General features: G+C 36.8%; 1 protein-coding gene across 4 annotated transcripts in view; it reads left to right on the plus strand.

The window, feature by feature from the left end:
- The window catches only part of KHDRBS3 (KH RNA binding domain containing, signal transduction associated 3), a 102,005-nt gene that overhangs the window by 40,841 nt on the left and 41,643 nt on the right, over positions 1-19,521 (plus strand). For all 4 annotated transcript variants that reach the window (XR_012649902.1, XM_075024007.1, XM_075024008.1 and 1 more), the window contains exons 3-5: positions 331-447; positions 7,610-7,756; positions 13,687-13,826. Coding sequence is in view for 3 of the 4 variants with exons in the window: in XM_075024007.1 (XP_074880108.1) it covers positions 331-447; positions 7,610-7,756; positions 13,687-13,826 (404 nt within the window). In the remaining variant the exon portion in view is untranslated. The remainder of the gene's footprint in view (positions 1-330; positions 448-7,609; positions 7,757-13,686; positions 13,827-19,521) is intronic.

The raw sequence follows: 19,521 nt of genomic DNA on the forward strand, positions 1-19,521 counted from the left end.
TTTTTATGGTTATGTACCTGGTAACAATTGTTGACAAACTGAATTGCAGTTTCAGCACATCTGTTCTCAGTGTTGAATGGGATAAACGCTAACTTCTCTTTATACTATTTGATTTCTTTAAGTTCAGATACTTCTGTGTTTCTGTTGACACCTGGTGGAGCCACTGACATGCTGTTAACTGTCCTACATAGTTGTACTTAGTGTGTAATTTATGATCTAATGCTTGTTTGCACCTAGAAGAAAAAGTTGTTTCAGCAATATATTCCATTTTGCTTGTTTGTTTATGCTTAAAAATCCAAAGAGCTTAATGGGTTTTTTGTTTTCTTACAGTTCAACTTTGTGGGAAAACTTTTGGGTCCACGTGGCAATTCTCTAAAGCGTTTACAGGAAGAAACACTGACAAAAATGTCTATTTTGGGAAAAGGTTCTATGAGGGACAAGACAAAGGTAAGACCTGAGTATGTTAGTGGAGTGTTTGATACCTGAATTTCATAACTTAACCTATAATTTTGGGGGAGGTGGACAAACACTGTGACAAAAATTGGAGCAAACAAAAAGCATAGAAGAAACAAAGAGAAAAACAGCTGATGAAAGGAGGCAAAATACAACCAGAAAAAAATTTCACAGCTAGGAAGACTTATGCAGCCTAAGCAGTTGACAAACTGCAATTGTTTCTATGGGAAGTGTTTGGTTATAGTGGATGCATCCATTACAGTAGCCAAAGTAGACAGCAGAAGAGAAACTTTTAGCTTGATAGGTGTTTGTACTAATCAGTTTCACTCTTTACTGAAATAAATCTCTGGCTAGACTTGTGGCAGATAAGCGTATATGAGTGAGGAGATGTCACTTGTCTGGTAAGCTGCATTTTTTTAATTGGAGCATTCCTAATGGTGCAAATTAAAACACTGAACATATTTCTTGCTTGTAGCATACCATGTTTTATAGGCCTCCAGTGAAATTTTTCTGTGGTTATGTAATCTGAAATGTAAAAATGCTATGTGCTATAAAGACTGATAATGGCATGCATATGGAAGAGTGAGTTAGAGGGCTGGTTACTGAATTTCCTAAACCATATATTTTTTAGCACATTTCTCCATCAGCAAAATATAAATGTTATGTGATTTACAGTATTTATCAAAAGCTTGATCAGAGCCCATAAATTACTTTATTCTGTGCAACTTAAGAGCTAGCTCTTCCTTTTAATTCCTTCTTGAAAATATTTTTATTAAATATAACTTACATAAATGTAAATTCTGTTTTTACAAATACATTCTCCTATAATAAAGGCTTGAAAATGAGAGGGATCTTTTTAATGGGATCTGTTATGTAATACACAATAAAGATAATGCAAGTTTAAGATTTAAGTGTTTCACAGTTAGTTATTAAAAACTACATTGCTAGTAACTTTAAGAAGAAACACAACTAGTTCAACCAGAAAGCAAAGAAGAATATAAACTAAACTTGCTCTCAGCCAGGATGACAAAGCAAGTCTCCAATTCTGTTTTAAATGACGCTTGGTGAACTTTCTCAGTTCTTGTGGAATGTGTCAAACTGACATTCTTCTGTTGCTGCATTACATGTTTCTATATTAAAATATGATGTCTCATAGAGTAAGAAGGCCCCTGAATTTTTCTAATGGCTCTGCAGTATAAAAAAAGTTCACTTAAAAGCAGAAGCTCATGCTGAAAAGTTCAGATCCGAACTTGAGTCTCAGAAGCCTGGGGAAGAGTCTTAAAGGTTTCTTTTCTGAATGATTTGAACTTCTCGTTTCCTTTGGTAATGAAGTAGTTGTTCCAACTTTTATTTTTCTTGATTGAGATGCTAGCCAAAACTGATTAAGTAATTTTTTAAATTAAGTGGCTAAGAAAATTGTTAGTTTGAGCTGTTGTTTGCAGATAACTTCAATGCAATTAATCTTTGAGTTCAGAAACAGTAAGATTCCTGTCATTGTGGGTCTGGTTTTGTTTTTGAAAGGGACAATAGAGAGAAGCCAGTTGGATAATTTGGAATAATACAGCTAGAATAGCTTGTATGTACCTATTTGGAATAGTCCTTCAGAAAAAGTAATTCAGAACTAAAGCAGACTGAATTAATGACACTGTTTTCAGGACTCAGTTGAGTCTACAGGACATGTGCAAGAAAGTACTGGTGCTACAAAGGGATCCTATCAGCTAATTACCTAAACCAGGTTGCACTCATCCCTAGCTCTTAGGGGACACAGCTCAGCAAGCTGGATACTCTGTGGAGACCTTAACCAAACAAGAGAAGTTGAAACACTTTTTTTCTAGTTTCATGTAGATTATCTATGTACTAATTTTTTCAACCATACCTCTTTCACTAACAAGTAATTTACTTTTTTGCCTTGATCTTCATATGTTCTTGGTTAGCATTTTGGATCTACTGTATTAAATTTGTCCAGAGAACTAGCAAATAAGAGAACCTTAATTATACAGTTTTATCTGTATGAGGGACAAGTGGTCTTTGCTGAAGAGAAGCCCAAGATTGAATTACTTGGTGACAACGAGTTGCTCTTCAGAAAGGCTGACAAATTCTCCATTGTGACCAGTTTTTGCATTACTTGGAAAATCTAGCTGAGACTTTAGTGTGGTATTGACAAATAATGAAGTACATTACTGTTAGAATCATAGAATAGTTTGGGTTGGAAGGGGCTTTTTGTGGTGTGTTGACCCTGGCTGGATGCCAGGTGCCCAGTGAAGCTGCTTGATCACTTGCCTGCCTCAGCTGGACAGGGGAGAGAAAAAATGAAAGGCTCATGGGTTGAGGTTAAGGACAGGGAGAGATCACTTGCCAATTACCATCATGGGCAAAACAGAATTGACTTCGGGAAAAAATAATTTAATTTATTACCAATCAAATCATAGTAGGATAATGAGAAATAAAACCAAATCTTAAAACACCTTCCCCCCCACCCCTCCCTTCTTCCTGGGCACAATTTCATTCCCAATTTTCTCTACCTTCTCCCCCCAGCAGCACAAGGGGATGGGGAATGGGGGTTGCAGTCAGTTCATCACACATTGTTTCTGCTTCTCCTTCCTCTTCAGGGGGAGGACTCCTCATGCTCTTTCCCTGCTCCACTGTGCCATTATGTAGATTTTCTTCCAGTTCTCATTGACTTCTTGATTTATCCAAGGGTCAGTTGAAAGTGAAACCTGAACAGTATTATATTCTCTTGCTGAACAGAAGTTGGAACAAACCTTGTTTTCAGAAGTGCATAGGTGATATAAGACAATGGCATGAACTGTAATTTAAAAAAAAAATTGGGGGGAAAAAACCTCCCTATTTTCAGTTTTAAAGCACTATTGTGGTTAGAATTTTTTGTTGCAGTTAGCAAAATCTTTGGAATTACATTATCACATGTTGTGGTTTAACCCCAGCCAGCAACTAAGCACCATGCAGCTGCTCACTCACTCCTCGCACCCCCCCCCCCACCCCCAGTGGGATGGGGGAGAAAATTGGGAAAAGTAGTAAAATGTGTGGGTTGATATAAGAACAGATAATAGAAAGAGAGGAAACTAATAATGATAACACTAATAAAATGACAACAGTAATAATAAAAGGATTGGAATGTACAAATGATGTGCAGTGCAATTGCTCACCACCTGCTGATCGACACCCAGCCAGTCCCTGAGTGGTAATTGCCTGCCCCCACTCCCCCCAGTTCCTAAACTAGATGTGACATCACATGGTCTGGAATACCCCTTTGGCCAGTTTGGGTCAGCTGCCCTGGCTGTGTCCTGTGCCAACTTCTTGTGCCCCTCCAGCTTTCTCTCTGGCTGGGCATGAGAAGCTGAAAAATCTTTGACTTTAGTCTAAACACTACTTAGCAACAACTGAAAACATCAGTGTGTTATCAACATTCTTTTCATACTGAACCCAAAACATAGCACTATACCAGCTATTAGGAAGACAATTCATTCTATTCCAGCTGAAACCAGGACAACAGATTAAAAAAACTTCAGCTGATGTAAATTAGTACTCTTACACTGAAGCCAAATCTGCACCACAAAACAGCTGAGGATCTGATCTATTGTCTCCAAGTTAATTGCAGCATCTTTGCTGTCACTAGGAGTGAGACAGCATATGCTGTGTGGCTATTTAGTGATGGTGATCACAGATTATGGGATGAACCAATTGTTGGAAGCTCTGGATCAGATTGTCAGATATTTCTAACACTTACATGTTAGTATACCTGCTACATTATTGGTTTTAAATGAGTAATGATTATTACCTCTTCCCTGAGGAAAAGTGACACTAAGCTTCATAGACTTCTCTAAGCTGAATTTCTTAGTATGTACTTTTTCTTAAATTTTTTTGAACTTTAAGATAACTTCAAAGGCTTCTGGAAGAAAGCTAATTCATGTGAAAGGTTGAGAAAATGTAGCAAAAGATCACTTTTACCTTTTGCAAGTTCTCTAGGGAAAGATTTAGATAAACCACTCTGACTTTAAATTCATTTTGGGCAACAGTATTTCTCTAGCTCTGACTTGTAATTGCCTTTTTAGAATGTCCAATCTGATTTGGGTTTAACAGTATCTTTCTTCCTTACTCCTTAAACTCAGTCCTAGAATCTGTCTAAGCTTCTGTTTCCATCTCTTTAGTCAACATCTGGAGGACCATTTCCTGTATCTACTTGTGATATACAATATCTAAATTCAGTAATTCTCTGTGCTGTCACTTCATCACTGACTTTTCACTAGTTCACTTCTGCTAGACTACTCAGGCTTTCGTGTGTCTATAGGAGAGTAAAAAAGTAAAAGGACTCATTTCAGAATTTCTTTATTCCATGATAAGATTGCATCTATATTGTAAATCTGAAGAAATAACTTAAAGCCTTCCACCTCAATCAGTAATTCACGTGTTATCAATAGTTCAAGACTGGTACAGGCCTTTCAACAACTTGAGTATTCTGAAAGGTTTATAATATCTGACAAGCCAAATTTAAGGTAACATTAAAAATAGATATCAGGTAGTACCTAACGAAATTTAAAACCTAAATCAAAGGTGACATAGTGAAGATGAAGACAGACAGTCTTATGAGCATATTTTGATAAATACTGCTACTCAACTTCTGATTTAAACCAGTAGTCTTCTAGGGTTGTTATTGGTTCTTGATAGCTTGACAAGTACAATGAGAAGCTGAAAGGCTTTATAGATACAATAGAATACAGGGCAAAGTACATTAACTGTCTTTAGCAGGCATATTGCCAGATGCCTTGTGCTGCTGTGCATCATAAGTTGTGCTAGTGCTCTTTGTTCTGGACCACGAAGGCATGAAATATAAGAGCACAAGGTACAAAGCAAATAGGGTAAGATTTCTCATAAGACTCCCAGAGTGCAGTACTGCAGGGATGTGTGTGTACTGAAAACATGAAATTAAATCAGATTGTCCAAACCATGAGCTGTTTGGTGTGATAAATTTTGTGTGAGAAGATGGAGATTTAAAGGACAGATTTAAGAAAAGAAAAAAAAGTGGTGACCTGGCTTTTAGCTTCCTTATTTCACATCTGGTTTGCTTTCATCCTTTCAGCAGCTCTCAAATCTCCCTTGCAGTAGAGAAAAATGTTCTGTGTTTTGGCCAGCCAAGCAGCATCCATGTGTACTGGGCAAGCTGAGCCAATGTATGTACTGGCAAGTAATGGAAGGCAGAGGATTTTGTGGGAGCTAAGAATACTGTCAGTGAGGGATACTGGAATGGGAACAAGCTGTGGCTTTTGAGTTGGTTATTGTGGGGAATAAAAAAACCTGAGATGCTTAATATGTGCCCAAGGTTGGGAGATGTAGGCCAGTGAGTGAGCTCATTCTCATTTGTGTGCTGTTAAGAGCTGTGGAGAGCGGTGTTGCCAAGTCATGTTACAGAATTGGGGGAAAAAATAAAATTAATCAAAGTGAACTTTGCAAGTGAAGTAAGAAAAAATATAAAGTTACTTTAAAAGCTTGCTTATGGGAATGATTTTAGAACAACCTGCACTGAAATTTCTTATATGTTTTCTTAAAATTGCTCATTGAAATCCTTTTTCATCAGGTACTGCACATGAAATTGTGACTTTTCTATTGGTTATTGCTTTTACCAGGCAAGTTGATTGATAACCACAGAAATGAATTTTCTTAATTCTTGATTCTTGGCACATCTAACTGCACAGTGATTATTTTTTTTTTTGCCCCTTTGAAAAAAAGGGACAGGGAATGCTTGATAGCATGGATATACTCAAAGTATATGGGGAGCTCCACTGATGAAAACATCTAGTTTCCAGTGCTAGATGACAGTTCATATGTCTTGAATAACTGTGCTGAAAGTGAGGAAAGTTCCTACTAAAACTAAATGTTTAAGAGCTGTAATGTTTATATTAGTTTACTTCCTAAGATCTGGGTTTTGTATTGACAAGATAATGGTTTTGCTGACGAAGTCTAATCCTACTGACTCTGGCCTCTTAATATTCTTGCTGTGGATGATCTAACAGCTAACTAGATTCTGATTTTTTTAAACATCCCCATAGTCAAACACAAAGTATGATGACAAGAATGTTATTTATGAGAAGCAGAAATGGAATGTCACTTATAAACTTCAACCCATAATTAAGGCGTGTGCGTGGGGGGAGACTTCAAGTATCACTGAAACTATAATTTTAGTAATCTAAAGGATGAAGTACTTACCTGGTGCTTGCTAAATATAATAAGCAGCAGGGGAGAATTTAGAGCTTTGTTTTTTAGACAGCAGAACTGCTAAGAATTTGATATAATGTTACCTGGTAATACAATAAAATTATTTTTAATGCTGGTTTAGTCTCTTGAGATGCACCTATCAGGTACACGTGGGAGAGGGGGAGCCTATCTGAAACTAACAAATGATGTCCTTTAGGTCTGTGAACATTTTGCATGTGAATGTAAATATTTGAGAACTGAGCTCTGCTCCACTACATTGAAATCATAGTTTCTCAGTCATATTGAAGTGGATTGGGTGAAGCAGAATAAAAGAAATAAACTCTCTTCTGAAATACCTAGTGAACTCTTTTTTTTTTTCTTCTCTGAAGTCCTCCTCCCTTGTCTCATATGCTATTAGTTTCATATACAAGTAGCACAGTTCTGTGAAGGATGTATTCATGGGGTAGAAATCTCAATGAGAACAGAAAATAAATATCTGACCAGTGCAATAATCCTAAGATTGAAATAATATTGGTTAAAGAATCTTGCTCTTGTGGAATATGAGATCAAATCTGTTTCTAAAGACTTCTGAGAAAAGAGGCTTCAAGTTCACTTATGTTTCTCAGTGTCTTCTACATGAAACTGGTGCACTTGGTAAAACTCCTGGGAACATTCTCCCTTGTGCTACAGCTTCTGTATGTGAGCAGAAGCTGATGGGTCCTATTTTGTGTGTAACTGGTCATTACTGTTGATAACCCAAGTGATACTATTCTGGTGTTTTAGCAACATGATTGAAGTGTATCAGAAAAGTATGTAATTTTATACTTTTTTAGTTGACTTCTGAACATGAGTAAACGGTATGTGGAAATGCCTCTGAAGCAACTTTAGTGCTTGCATTAAAATATGTTTAAAATAAGTGGAAAAAAACAACTTTTTTCTTGTCTCCTAGGAGGAAGAGTTGAGAAAAAGTGGAGAGGCAAAGTACTTCCATTTAAATGATGATCTGCATGTTTTAATTGAAGTATTTGCTCCACCGGCAGAAGCATATGCCAGAATGGGACATGCATTGGAAGAAATCAAGAAGTTCCTCATCCCTGTTAGTATTTTCATTTTTTTAATAAGAATTCTGATACTCTTGAGTGAGAGATTTTGTCTCTAAAACTAACTTACTGTACAATATTGGTTAGGTTATGTTGCTTAATTTTCCTTCACCTGTGAAAAGTGGTGATGTTTACAAATACTTTTCACTTTGTGCGCAGTATTGGGCAAACGCATAACTTTCCACATAGGCTCTCATCTCATGGTATGACCTACAGTAAAAGAGCAACTTATTCTTGCCTAACTGGTCATGTGCAAAGTATTGAAGTTTACAAATAATTGTAAAAACTTGTAAAATATGGAAAAATAGCTTTCTTTGCTGAAGGTAGAGCTTTTCCGTGTTCTTGGTACACCTGAAGTATCAGCATAAGGTTCTGTTTTACTTAAGAATAAATAAATTTGAAGTTGTAGTATTGTTTCCACCCATAATCCTGGCTTAGTGTTCAGTGCTGAGAATCGATACATTTTGTCTTGTGTTTGTATTTTTTTCACAAAGCCAGTGATACATGGGTTATACTTGTGTTCTAATGTATACTTCAACTTGTGATGTTATGGATATATAAAATAAGATGTGATTTCCAGTATAAGTTTGTAGTCCAGGTTTGGAGTATGTATCGACAATGGTGTTGCAGGGTTTCCAGTGTCTTTCTGCAGAAGATTCCTTTTTTTGCTTCTCATGTGAGAACCAGCCTTGATTGTTTTGCAATCTTAAGCTGCTTGGAACAATCCAAGCTCTCTTAAGACAAGCTCTCTTAAGAAGCTGGGGCATTTGAGGTGGTGTTACTGTGTGTGAAGTTCCTAACTATTAGCTCTTCAGTGAATGTTCTTTATTTTTAATGGTTACTGAATGAATATAGAAAGCAAAACATCCTCAGGGTGCATTGAGTTCTGTTTATTTTTACTGCTGAAGATTTTATCCAAGTGTTATTCTTGACTAGTGTCAGATCTTGGAAATGTGGGAGACCTAGCTAAGGAAACTTCAAGGTGTGTATCTGAGTGACAGCAGCACATAAATGTTTGAGAGTATAGTCAGTGTAGCTGTATTCAGGACCAGCTGGGGATGCTTGTTGGGGGTAGAACTGCCAGTTGTGCTCTAGGGTGAAGCAGTTGGTGCTGATGACCTGATAGTGCTACTGTATGCATTTGGGGGATTTTAGTTTGTGCTAAACCTAGTCTAGATCCATGAAACTTAAGTCCCCAAGTGACTGGAGTTGATTGTGTGCTCCTTGAGTGTTTCTTCTGGCTTGTTTTTGGCTGAATTAAAGTTAGTTCATATGCCCCAATACTACTCCATGACATGAACCAAAGCGTGATAAGTAACAATCATCAGGAGGTTCATTTAGGAATGCATCCTGATGTGAAATAATTTACTAATGTGGATGCACCTTAAGACAGTTAACCCCCCCCAATGTCCTGAGCATTATGTTCTATTATAAAGAAGCAAGCACCACATCATAACTTTGCAGGTTCCAAATGGCTTTTGTCTTGATGTATATGAAGAGGTAAATAAACATACTACTGTTCAAACATCATAACTGATTAGGTAGGAGATAGCCAGTACTTGTAGGAATGCTGGTCTGTCATAATGTCAAAGGTTACTGTATTTACATGATTCATGATTTGATTGTATGAAGAGATAAGGGAGTATTAAGTTCTTGGCTATTCTGGTGAACAAACAGCTGTTTTCTTTTTAGATGAAAATATGCTCAATTTGGTAAGTGCTTTTTGCATGCACTGGAAGTAAGGATATATCTGATCCCCCTGGCCTCTTCATCAGAGATCTTATTTTTCTTTATTGAGCTTGGTTCACTTAATTTCTTAATAAATGAAGCAAGCTTCTCAAAACTTAGCCATAACTCTACTGCTGTTAAGCTAGTAGAATTACAGACTGATAATAAGCGATTCCATTCATTGGTTGTATACTTTTCCATGTCAATTTTTGATCATTTCATCTTTGTTGTACTGAGCTGAACTGATGCTACATAATCTCTTCTGAACTATGGGATCAAGCCACCACTGTCTTAATTTCCCTTTGGCTGCTCAAATGTAATCTTATCAGAATGGTTCTAAATGCCCTAAACTCTTCTGCCTGCCCCCCCCGCCCCCCCCAGCCACTCCAGGAAGCAACAAGGAGCACTCTGTCCTCTCGAACTACCAGTTGTTTAACTGCTGCCAAATGCAACTTAATTTTTATTTTCTGTCTGTTGTGGCTTTCTTAGCAAATTATCAGTTTTATTTCAAGTAAGAAGTCCTGCTATCAATATATGTGATTATGATCTTAATTTGTGTTCTCCTTACAATGTAAGCTAACTATACCTTCCAACAACCTTAGATACTAATCTTAATTTATGAATATGGTTATTGCTCAGTTTTCAGATTAGGCCTGAATGTACAGTCCACAATTGGTGCTTGAATGTAGGATATAAAGTATCTTTGTAGTAGCAGACTATAGCAAAAATACCTCAGCCTCTCTTCTCAGATCTTTTTAGATCTATGAACAAGCACCTTTGCATTGAAGTTCATCCTCAAGCAGCTGCAGTGGTGTACTTTAACCTATTGGTATAACTCAAACCAAGACATAAAACCTTCTGACTTGAGTTTTTTGGGCTGTGCTTATCATGTTGCCTTGACTGCCGTCTTCTGCAGGTAGAATTGTGGCTTCTGAGTTCAAGTATGTTTTTTTGTTCTGCTTTAAATGAGCCAGTCCCTTTGTTCTGACCAGATCCTCTGGTCAGCAGTCTGTTCAACTGTTAGATTGGTGGGTGTTGTGCTTGATATTAATAGCATTACTTCTGTCAGTTAAGACAAAAAGCCAGGTACTTCCACCCTCACCTCCCTGCAGATCCTGTATTATACCATGATTACTGCAGTTTTGGCCAATAGGACTTTTCTTAGTCCATTTTGCTTAATTTTTTTAGTAGTGGTAGTCATTCTTCTTTTGACAGCTACAACATTAATTATGCTTTGCTGTTGGCTACCCAAGTTTCTTTTTTCCTTGTCTTTAAAGCAAAGTATAAAAAATATCTATTAGGGAACAATCTGTAGCAGCCCATTTACAATGTGAGCAGAATTTACAATTTTTTCCTGTAGTCTGCCTTGCGTCCTGCGTGCTTAGCTTGTAAGGTGTCGTAATGAAATAGAGTTTAATGGCATTTGGAAGAGCTGTTGGGCTCTGCAAACTCACACACTTTTATTTAAACAAGCTGGTGAATAACTGTAAGGTGTGTGTATAAAGGTGGCTGATAACTATTCATTGCTCACTGCCAGGATAAAGATCTGCTTGGCAGTTTTGCAGAACTGCATAGGGTTTTGCAGGGATTTGTCCTAACATTAAATAAAAAAAATGTTTTTACTAATAGTTTGAATGATAAATTGGAACAAGGTCTTAACTTATAGGTGATCCCAAGGAGAGCTGCTGCTGCCAGCGTGTTGATCAGGGCTGGAGAGGATTGCAGACAAATTACAAGAAAGTTGCTTAGTTGCATCATACAAGTAATTTTATGTAGGGATAAAATCTCTTGCATGTATCTTGATGACGTAGTCGTTCCTACGGAAGAAAACATCCTCTATGTTCAGAGAAGATTGTAGTGAGGATGGACAATGCTCATAAAATGAGAGTACATCTGTTCACTTGAAATTCATCAGCAGCATTTGACTGAAATTCGAGTGTTGCCTCTGCCTAAACTGCACAGGGGAGGAGTGCAGTCTAAAGGGTTTCCATATCCATCTTGTGTTCTAGGGGAGGAAGAGATTGTTATCTCCTCAATTTGACTTGAAGTGTGCTGTTTTCCAGCAGTGGGCATTCATAAATTGACCGTCTGTTACTTTTAATTGAAGAATCCATTTCAGAGTCTAATGGATTAACACTGCAGATTATCATGTCTTCCTTGTACTGCCCTTTCACTCTGTATCTTCCTGCTGCCTCCGGCATATGTGATAAGGACCATATTTTCTCTGTGCCTTTGCACAGTGGAGTCCTTGTCTGTGACTAAGGCTGCTGGTATGTCTAGTAGTATGCTATAGGAAAACGAGAAAGCATCAGAGAAAAGAAGGAACCCAACATGCACAGTGGCAACCTAAGCACATCTTTGTTAAGAAATTAAATGAAATTAATATAAAAAGATCAAAGGTATTTTTCCAGGAGTCCAATTCCGAGGAGGATATCTTGTGGGGAAGTTATAAAGAGCGTCTCTATATGTTATGTCAGAACTTTGAGACCGGAGGATTGCTTTTGTGCTACAGTTTTAACAATTCATTAGCATTTTGTTTCAAGATTGAAGTTCTTTGTTCCATACATTGCATAGAATTTTGCATTTGTAGCCAGTTCCGGTCCAGCCACGAAGTATAAATATAAAGTGGGTTTCTGTACAGTAGTTGGCCAGAATAGTGTCCAATTGCCTGTTTCTATTCTACTCTCTTCGATGGTTTGTCTACGTATTGGTTCCAAGTTGCTTTATAATGGAATCCATTTCTCAAAAGCTTCAATTACGCAGTTTGAAACAGTTGATTCAGTCTTCCAGACTTTTGTCGTCGTCTTGTTTGCTGGTTGGTTTCTGCTGCTAAATAGAGGGTGATCTCAGATGGACAGTTGAGTTGAATTTCAGAGCCTGTTTACAACAGTTTGAACAAAATGCTTCTGTAGTGCCACTTGAACAGTAGCCACTTTAACAGTAGTAACTATCTTCAGTAATGGCATGTGAAGGAAAACTTTCTTATTTCTGTTTGTGGAAGCAGAATGTTTCAAGGATAATTGAGATCTTTGAGTTCATAGATGTTTTAATCTCCTTTCAATACAGAGTTATGTTTCAGTGAGTTGTCTGATGCAAGGCTGCCTGAGAGTCTTTTGGTACCTGCCTAGTGCATAAATGTAATAAAATCAGATTTCCAATAAAAGATGCAGATCCTTTGTTTTGTAATTGAAATGTAAAAATAGGTAGTATTTGGGCAAACCTGCCTTCTTTGAAATGGGAGAATTTGCAGGAAGATAAGGGCTGTTATATCAGAAGTATCACTTCATTCTTACTAGAGGACCTTTTAATATTTTGGTACTTAGTGTGTATGTATAAACATGGAGTAAAGTGTTTTTCTGATTCACCTTTACAGATGCATTCTTTGGCTCACTTTAAGTGGAGGGAAAATGGCAGAAAAACATGTAGAGCTTAAGAGTTCATTGCTGTATCTATTTTATTCCTGTGTGATGTGCTAGTTTTGGAGGCTGACTCAAGGTCCCTGAGAAGACTTTTGTGTATTTGAGAAGTACCCTATTAATTCCATGTAAATAACTTCAGCTTTCTTTTTGATAGACCTTGAGAGAGGATTTGTGCAGAATAAGAAACAAGCCATTTGTCTTCAAATTGTTTATCCTCACATGTTCTAGAATTGACATTTTTGGAGCTTTTATTATTAGATAATATTGCATGCTTGTATTGAATGAGTTTCACTGTTTATGCTTTCTTTAACTCCTGATTTTAAGGGTAGATGTCTAATCTATTGGTTAGTTGTCGGGGACTGTTCTCTACAGTGTATTCTGTATTGCTTTGCAACACCAGGCAATGCAATTTTTGCTGCTTTTAACACACTATCATACTCCAGCTGGAACTACAAACCAGATCTCAGCTCCAAAATGGGACCTTGATTTTTTTATTTCCCTCTACAGCATTTTAACATTGGCATTTGAACTGGTAAAGGACATGGAGGTAATATGCAGGGAGAAAGAAAAACATGCCTGAGCAAAAATTGTAGTTAATATGTAGAATTCTTTTAGAATTTTTTGACTGAATAATATGCCTATAATATACTGCATATTAAACTTTTTCAATGGGATGTTCAACTTCTCAAGAGGAAATTTTCAGGAGCAGTGTTTGCTGGTACTAACTTGGTGTGGTGGTTGAACAGTTTGGTTTTTTCTCACTCTGCCCCCTGTTTTAGGACTACAATGATGAAATCAGACAGGCACAACTTCAAGAATTAACATATTTAAATGGTGGTTCAGAAAATGCAGAAGTTCCAGTAGTTCGTGGAAAACCCTCTATTCGAGCAAGAGGAGTACCAGTTCCTGCTTTGTCCAGGTAGGTATCTCAGCTGTAGTGGAATTTAATTTGAATGTGTATATTTTAAGCTTCTTCCTTCAAACACTAGCCCCCACCCACCCACCCCCCCCCAGAGTACAACTGTGAAATACGTGAAGGACCCCCAAAATAAGAACAAAAGACAAGGGAAACAAATCTTGATTTGTTGAAGGTAGTCTCGTTAGCTTAGATAGAATTATTAATGGTTAATGGCTGAAACTTGTCTTATGAAACTTGAATGGTACCTAAATTAAGAAACCATGTACATCATAAATACATTCCATTTTATTGCGAGCAGCACAGTAAGACTTCTGTGCTGCTTTACTTCTAACTTTCAGTTGCTCCTTAGGTGTATGTAGGATCTGTGTATTGGCCCTATGGAGCTCACGGCTTTGGAAAACTGATAAATCTTGCCTTGACTGACACGAATTTTGGATCAATTTCTCTAACTTATGGAATATACGTATTCCTTTTACTGCATTACAAAATTCTTATAGTCCTGATACAATGTTATGGAAGTGTTTTGGAGGTAGAATTTGGATTTAGTCTCACCTGTGTTGTGCTTATTTCATAAAAATGTGGCTTTTGTTTGATTCAGGAATAGGCAAGTCTCTTACTACTTTTGCTTTATTTTTCTTTGACACAGGAAATGTTTTATTTTTACTCTAGCATCCCCTGTCTTCCTTGCAGTACAGAGATGACAGCTTCTACTCCTTTGAGTTCTGAAGTGTGAAAACAAACTAAATAAAGAGCATAACTGTTTCTGTTACAGTACAGAGAGATTGTGGCTGCAGCAGCTAAGTGTAACAGTTTTCTACTGTGAACTATTTTCCTTCAGTTATGTCTATGTTGCTTATTAATGCAAGCTTGAAACTTGTATTTTAGCTTTTAAAATAATTTCAAAATAATATTCTGAAGTGTTTTAATTTAGAATAAGCATGTTAGAAGAAAAAGCACTAAGGAATTATTCCATTCATACAGATCTGTTTAGTTACATGTATCCTGTAAGAATTGCAAATGCAATGCAGGATGAATGTTAATTTAGAGAATTTCCATTTACTGTTGGTTGTATCCTGTAAGAATATAATTATTTTCTCTAAATAAATTTTTGTTCTTACATTCTTAAGTAATATTGTGTAATATATCCATTCCACTTCTTTTCTTGATTTTAACGTTGTTCAGAGTAGAGGTAATTATATACCAAGGTTCACTTCTTTAGCACTGTAATCAGCCATACAAAAGTGCTTGCAAATCAGAGATCTCATTTGATTTTGGAGATCGGTTTTTTGCTTATTTTACTTCAGTTCTTAAATATCTGTTTTTAACTTTCTCATAGATGCCTGTAACAGCTCTGCTACAGATGCTCAGTACAGAGACACTCACAGTTCTATTTCACGTTTTCTTAATTTTTCATATGTCCTTAAGCAGTGTTTGTGATACAGAAGTTATTGTTTGGTCTGACCTTATCACTGAAGTTTCATACCTAATTTCCACTACTAGTATCTAGCACATGCATGCATAATTATCTTTTCATAGTATGGAATTTCCAGCATCACTAGTTCTGTCCTCTGGATTTTGGTATATTATTGTTTCGAATCTGCATTTTGAGACATACATGCCATTAGGTAGCTCACAAACTCCTTTGTAATTTATCCTATTGGCCTACAACTACTGAAGTGTCTTCAGGGTAAATTTAAATGTTATTAGCATTTGATTTGGAGATGACAGCTAAAAATTGTATTTGTATATACGTTCTAGGGAAAACTGAAGGGTTGTTGATTTGTTTGACTGACTTTAACGCTTGTCTTCAAGACTTTTTTCCCTCAGAAATCAAAGCACTCTATTAGCATATTCCTTAAGTGAAATTCAATGCTATTGCTCCTGAGATACTATAGCCATAGAGTTAAAGATCTCAGACTCAGTTGTAATGCTCTGATTCTTTTTTAGCACAAATTGATTTCAGTGAGTAATACTGTTGAAGGAAAGCTTTGTTGAAGGCTTTGTCTTAGTATTAAATAAAACAGTTTTAATAGCAAGCATTCCTGAGATATCCAGGAGAGGTTGAAGCAAAGTCCAAGAAGACTTGTGAAATGAAGTCTAAAGCATCGATCCTAACCTCTCTTTATAACCTATAGAATATTTTTAAGTTATCAGCCTCGATACATGAAACATCCTGCTGAGGATGCAATATCCGAGTGTGTTTAAGTTCCCAGTTTTTTAAGACTTTATTCCTGAATAGTTTCACTTAAAAACCAAAAAAAAAAAACCAACCACGAAACCAAAGTACTAATTTATACCTTTTTTACTCCTTATCAGACATTTTGAAACTGGAAATAATGCATCTTGCCAAATGCCTTCTTTTAGGAAGACTTGTTATGTGTATGTTTAGCTCCATACCAAAATTTTACTTTGTAGAAAACAATACATGTTGTGCTTGCATACAAAATTCTAGCTTGTGCCCAGATATTCCTGTATATGGTAAGTAATTTCCTAATGGTTATGGTTTGATGGTAACTTTTTATTCTGCTATTTCTGACTTGTTCCAGACTTTCTTGACTTTCTTTTTTATGACTCTAGAGCCAAGTAAGATTTTGGGGGTGTGTAGATGGAAATTGCTGTAGAAGGGTTGTAATGTCTTTTTGAGCTTTATCTTTAGGAATATGCTTTTCTCATCATTGATCTTAGGCATGTAGCTGCTTCCTTCTCCCCCCTTGCCCACACTTTTTTTTTCCTTTGTCCTAATACTGTTAAAGACCTTCAGATGTAATCATAACACTTCTATTTTGTGTTGTTTATGCTAAGCATTTAACCTACTTAGGCAGTACCTGCCTCTTCTGTGCAACAAGAGAAGGGACATGAGAATCTTTCCCTGGTGAAAGTCTGGCTTTCATTCCTTTTGTTCCTATTGGAAACTGACATTGTTCTTAAATGTTTTTTTGAGGTGACTATGAAATGAAGGATTGTACCAGTTCCTTTTTAATTGATTATGCTAGAACCTTAGAGGAGCCATGATGTTTAATGTGCTGTTATAGTGAGTAGCTAGAAGATGTAACTCTTTTGGAATCAGTGTTTCTTTAATGCATTTGAATTCCCATCCTGAGTCAGTGCAATATAAATGATAATACTACTGAAATGTGAATTGAGACTTCCAATTATCTAAAGACTGCAAATAAACATGTGTTAACATACATGTTAATGTACACCTCTAAGGACATTTTGCAAATGAAGTAGCATTTCCTCTCTAAAACGTCACATTCCTATTTTAGAGAATAAGTAAAAACAAGATTTAAGGATCACTCAATTTTGACTCTAAGTTATACTGGAAAAGTGAAATTCTAGAGGATGATAATAGTAAGTCTAAGAATATGGATAAATCTTCCTTGCTACCTAGGGGTGGGGTAGGGGGAATCAATTCATGTCACTTGCAGTTAGAAATCACTTTTAGACTCATAGAATGGTTTGGGTTAGAAGGGATTTTTAAAGATCACATAGTTCCAACCCCCCTGCCCTGGGCAGGGATATGTTCCCTCGATCAGGTTGCTCAAAGCCACATCCAGCCTGGCCTTGAACATTTCCAGGGAGGGGGCATCCACAGCTTCACTGGGCTACTTGTTCCAGTATCTCACCACCCTCATCATAAAGAATTTCTTCTTATGTCCAATCTAAATCTACCCTCTTTCAGTTTAAAACTGTTGCCCCTTGTCCTGTGACTACAGGCCCTGGTAAAAAGTCTCTCTCCAGCTTTCTAATAAGCAAGTGTTGAAAAGCCACAATAAGGGAGGTCTGGTTGGGTTCACTCCCCAGATTGAGAGGAATTATATTTGAAAGCAGATCTTTGGTTTCACTAAGATGAGGGGAGGAGAAAGTAATTTCTTATAAAGCCAACATGTGGGAATAGTTTAATTAAAGAAATAGCAAAATTCTGGTTTATGCTTGCATATGGTTGTGTTGGTTTTTTCACTTTTCCCATTCATTCTTTTTACTCATATTTCATTGTATGCATGGCTTGGATCCTAATGCTTGAAAGACTCTATCTGCAGGAAAATAAAGCTGTTACAGAGGCTGTAGGTTAGAATTTGCTATTTTATATGTCAGAAATAATATGAGATGATGTGAATCACTGCTGCAATGTGTTTACAACTTCCAATTGTTCTCCTATCATATCTCTGGAATCAACTGGTTTCTTTTTTGAAGAATAACTTTGTTGAGAACATACAGGTAGTGTACTTCAAAAGATACTGTAGCACAAAAATTTGGCCCAGTTAGGCATCCAGGACAAAGGCAAGTATTATGTTTAGTGTGATTTGTTTCTTTAGTCTTGTGATAAATCTCCTATTTTTCACAGAATTGAAACATGAACATACCTATTACTGTTTTCAAATAAAAAATGTGAAATAAAACTTGCATAAGTGTTAACTTCAATGGTGACTCATTTAAAAAAAAAAAAAGAAGAAAAGACAGGAATCCTAGCTCTGTGAGTGGTATCTGGATATTAGTGTTCAATATTTTGGTACTGACATTTTAAAATAACAGATGTGTCATTTTTCATATGTCTAATATAAAACCTGAACAAAAACATTTACTGTGTGAGGAATACTGACTGTAGTTGCTCAAAGGAAGAAAGTATATCAGCATCTGGTAACAAAATTCGTTAGGTCCATTTATTGAACAGTGTAAATCCTTGCAGATGTATGGAACCACAAATGCTAAAATTAAAGAATTCCAAGTGTTTCCTCGTTGAGTAATACAGTGTTCGGGAACTGGTCCTAAATTTCACAATTATTTTTGTTTTAAAGCTGTTCTTGCATTTACTTTCCCTTCTGGACAGGAGATACTGAAAAGAAAATTCATACTGCAGCAACTCATTTAATTGTTGTTCTTTCACAAAAACAAAGTGAAGGAAAGCTGTGAACTGACTCTAGCTGTGATTTTTATAATCAGAGTAATTTTAACTCAGTCATCCAGTGAAAGGAGAAACTTGAAATAAAAATCAGTATAATACTAGAGAAGAAAGTGATAAATGAAAAGATAAAGTAGAGCTATTACTGAGGGAAGCTGGAAGGGAGTATTGGCTAGATGCTATGCCTGCCATGGTCAAGGGCAGTAACTTAGTTTGCTGGAAACAAAGCACAGCAAAGTGCTGGAAAAACACTATGGGACTACTATAAAGTAGATATGCTAAAATTATTGCTAATAAAGGCTTGTCATGGTTTAACCCCAGCCAGCAACAAAGCACCACGCAGCCGCTCACTTGCTTCCCCCCCACCCAGTGGGATGGGGGAGAAAATTGGGAAAAGAATTAAAACTTGTGGGTTGAGATAAGAATGGTTTAATAGAATACAAAAAGGAGAAACTAATAATGATAATAACACTAATAAAGTGACAGCAGTAATGATAAAAGGATTAAAATATACAAATGATGCACAGTGGAATTGCTCACCACCCGCTGATCAATGCCCAGTTAGTCCCCGAGCGGCGATTTTTTTTCCCCCCTGCCTCCACTCCCCCCAGTTCCTATACTAGATGTGACGTCCCATGGTATGGAATATCCCTTTGGCCAGTTTGGGTCAGCTGCCCTGGCTGTGTCCTGTGCCAACTTCTTGTGCCCCTCCACCTTTCTTGCTGGCTGGGCATGAGAAGCTGAAAAATCCTTGACTTAGTCTAAGCACTACTTAGCAACAACTGAAAACATCAG

This window comes from Buteo buteo, chromosome 3 (genome assembly GCF_964188355.1).
Source record: "Buteo buteo chromosome 3, bButBut1.hap1.1, whole genome shotgun sequence".
Lineage (NCBI taxonomy): Eukaryota > Metazoa > Chordata > Aves > Accipitriformes > Accipitridae > Buteo > Buteo buteo.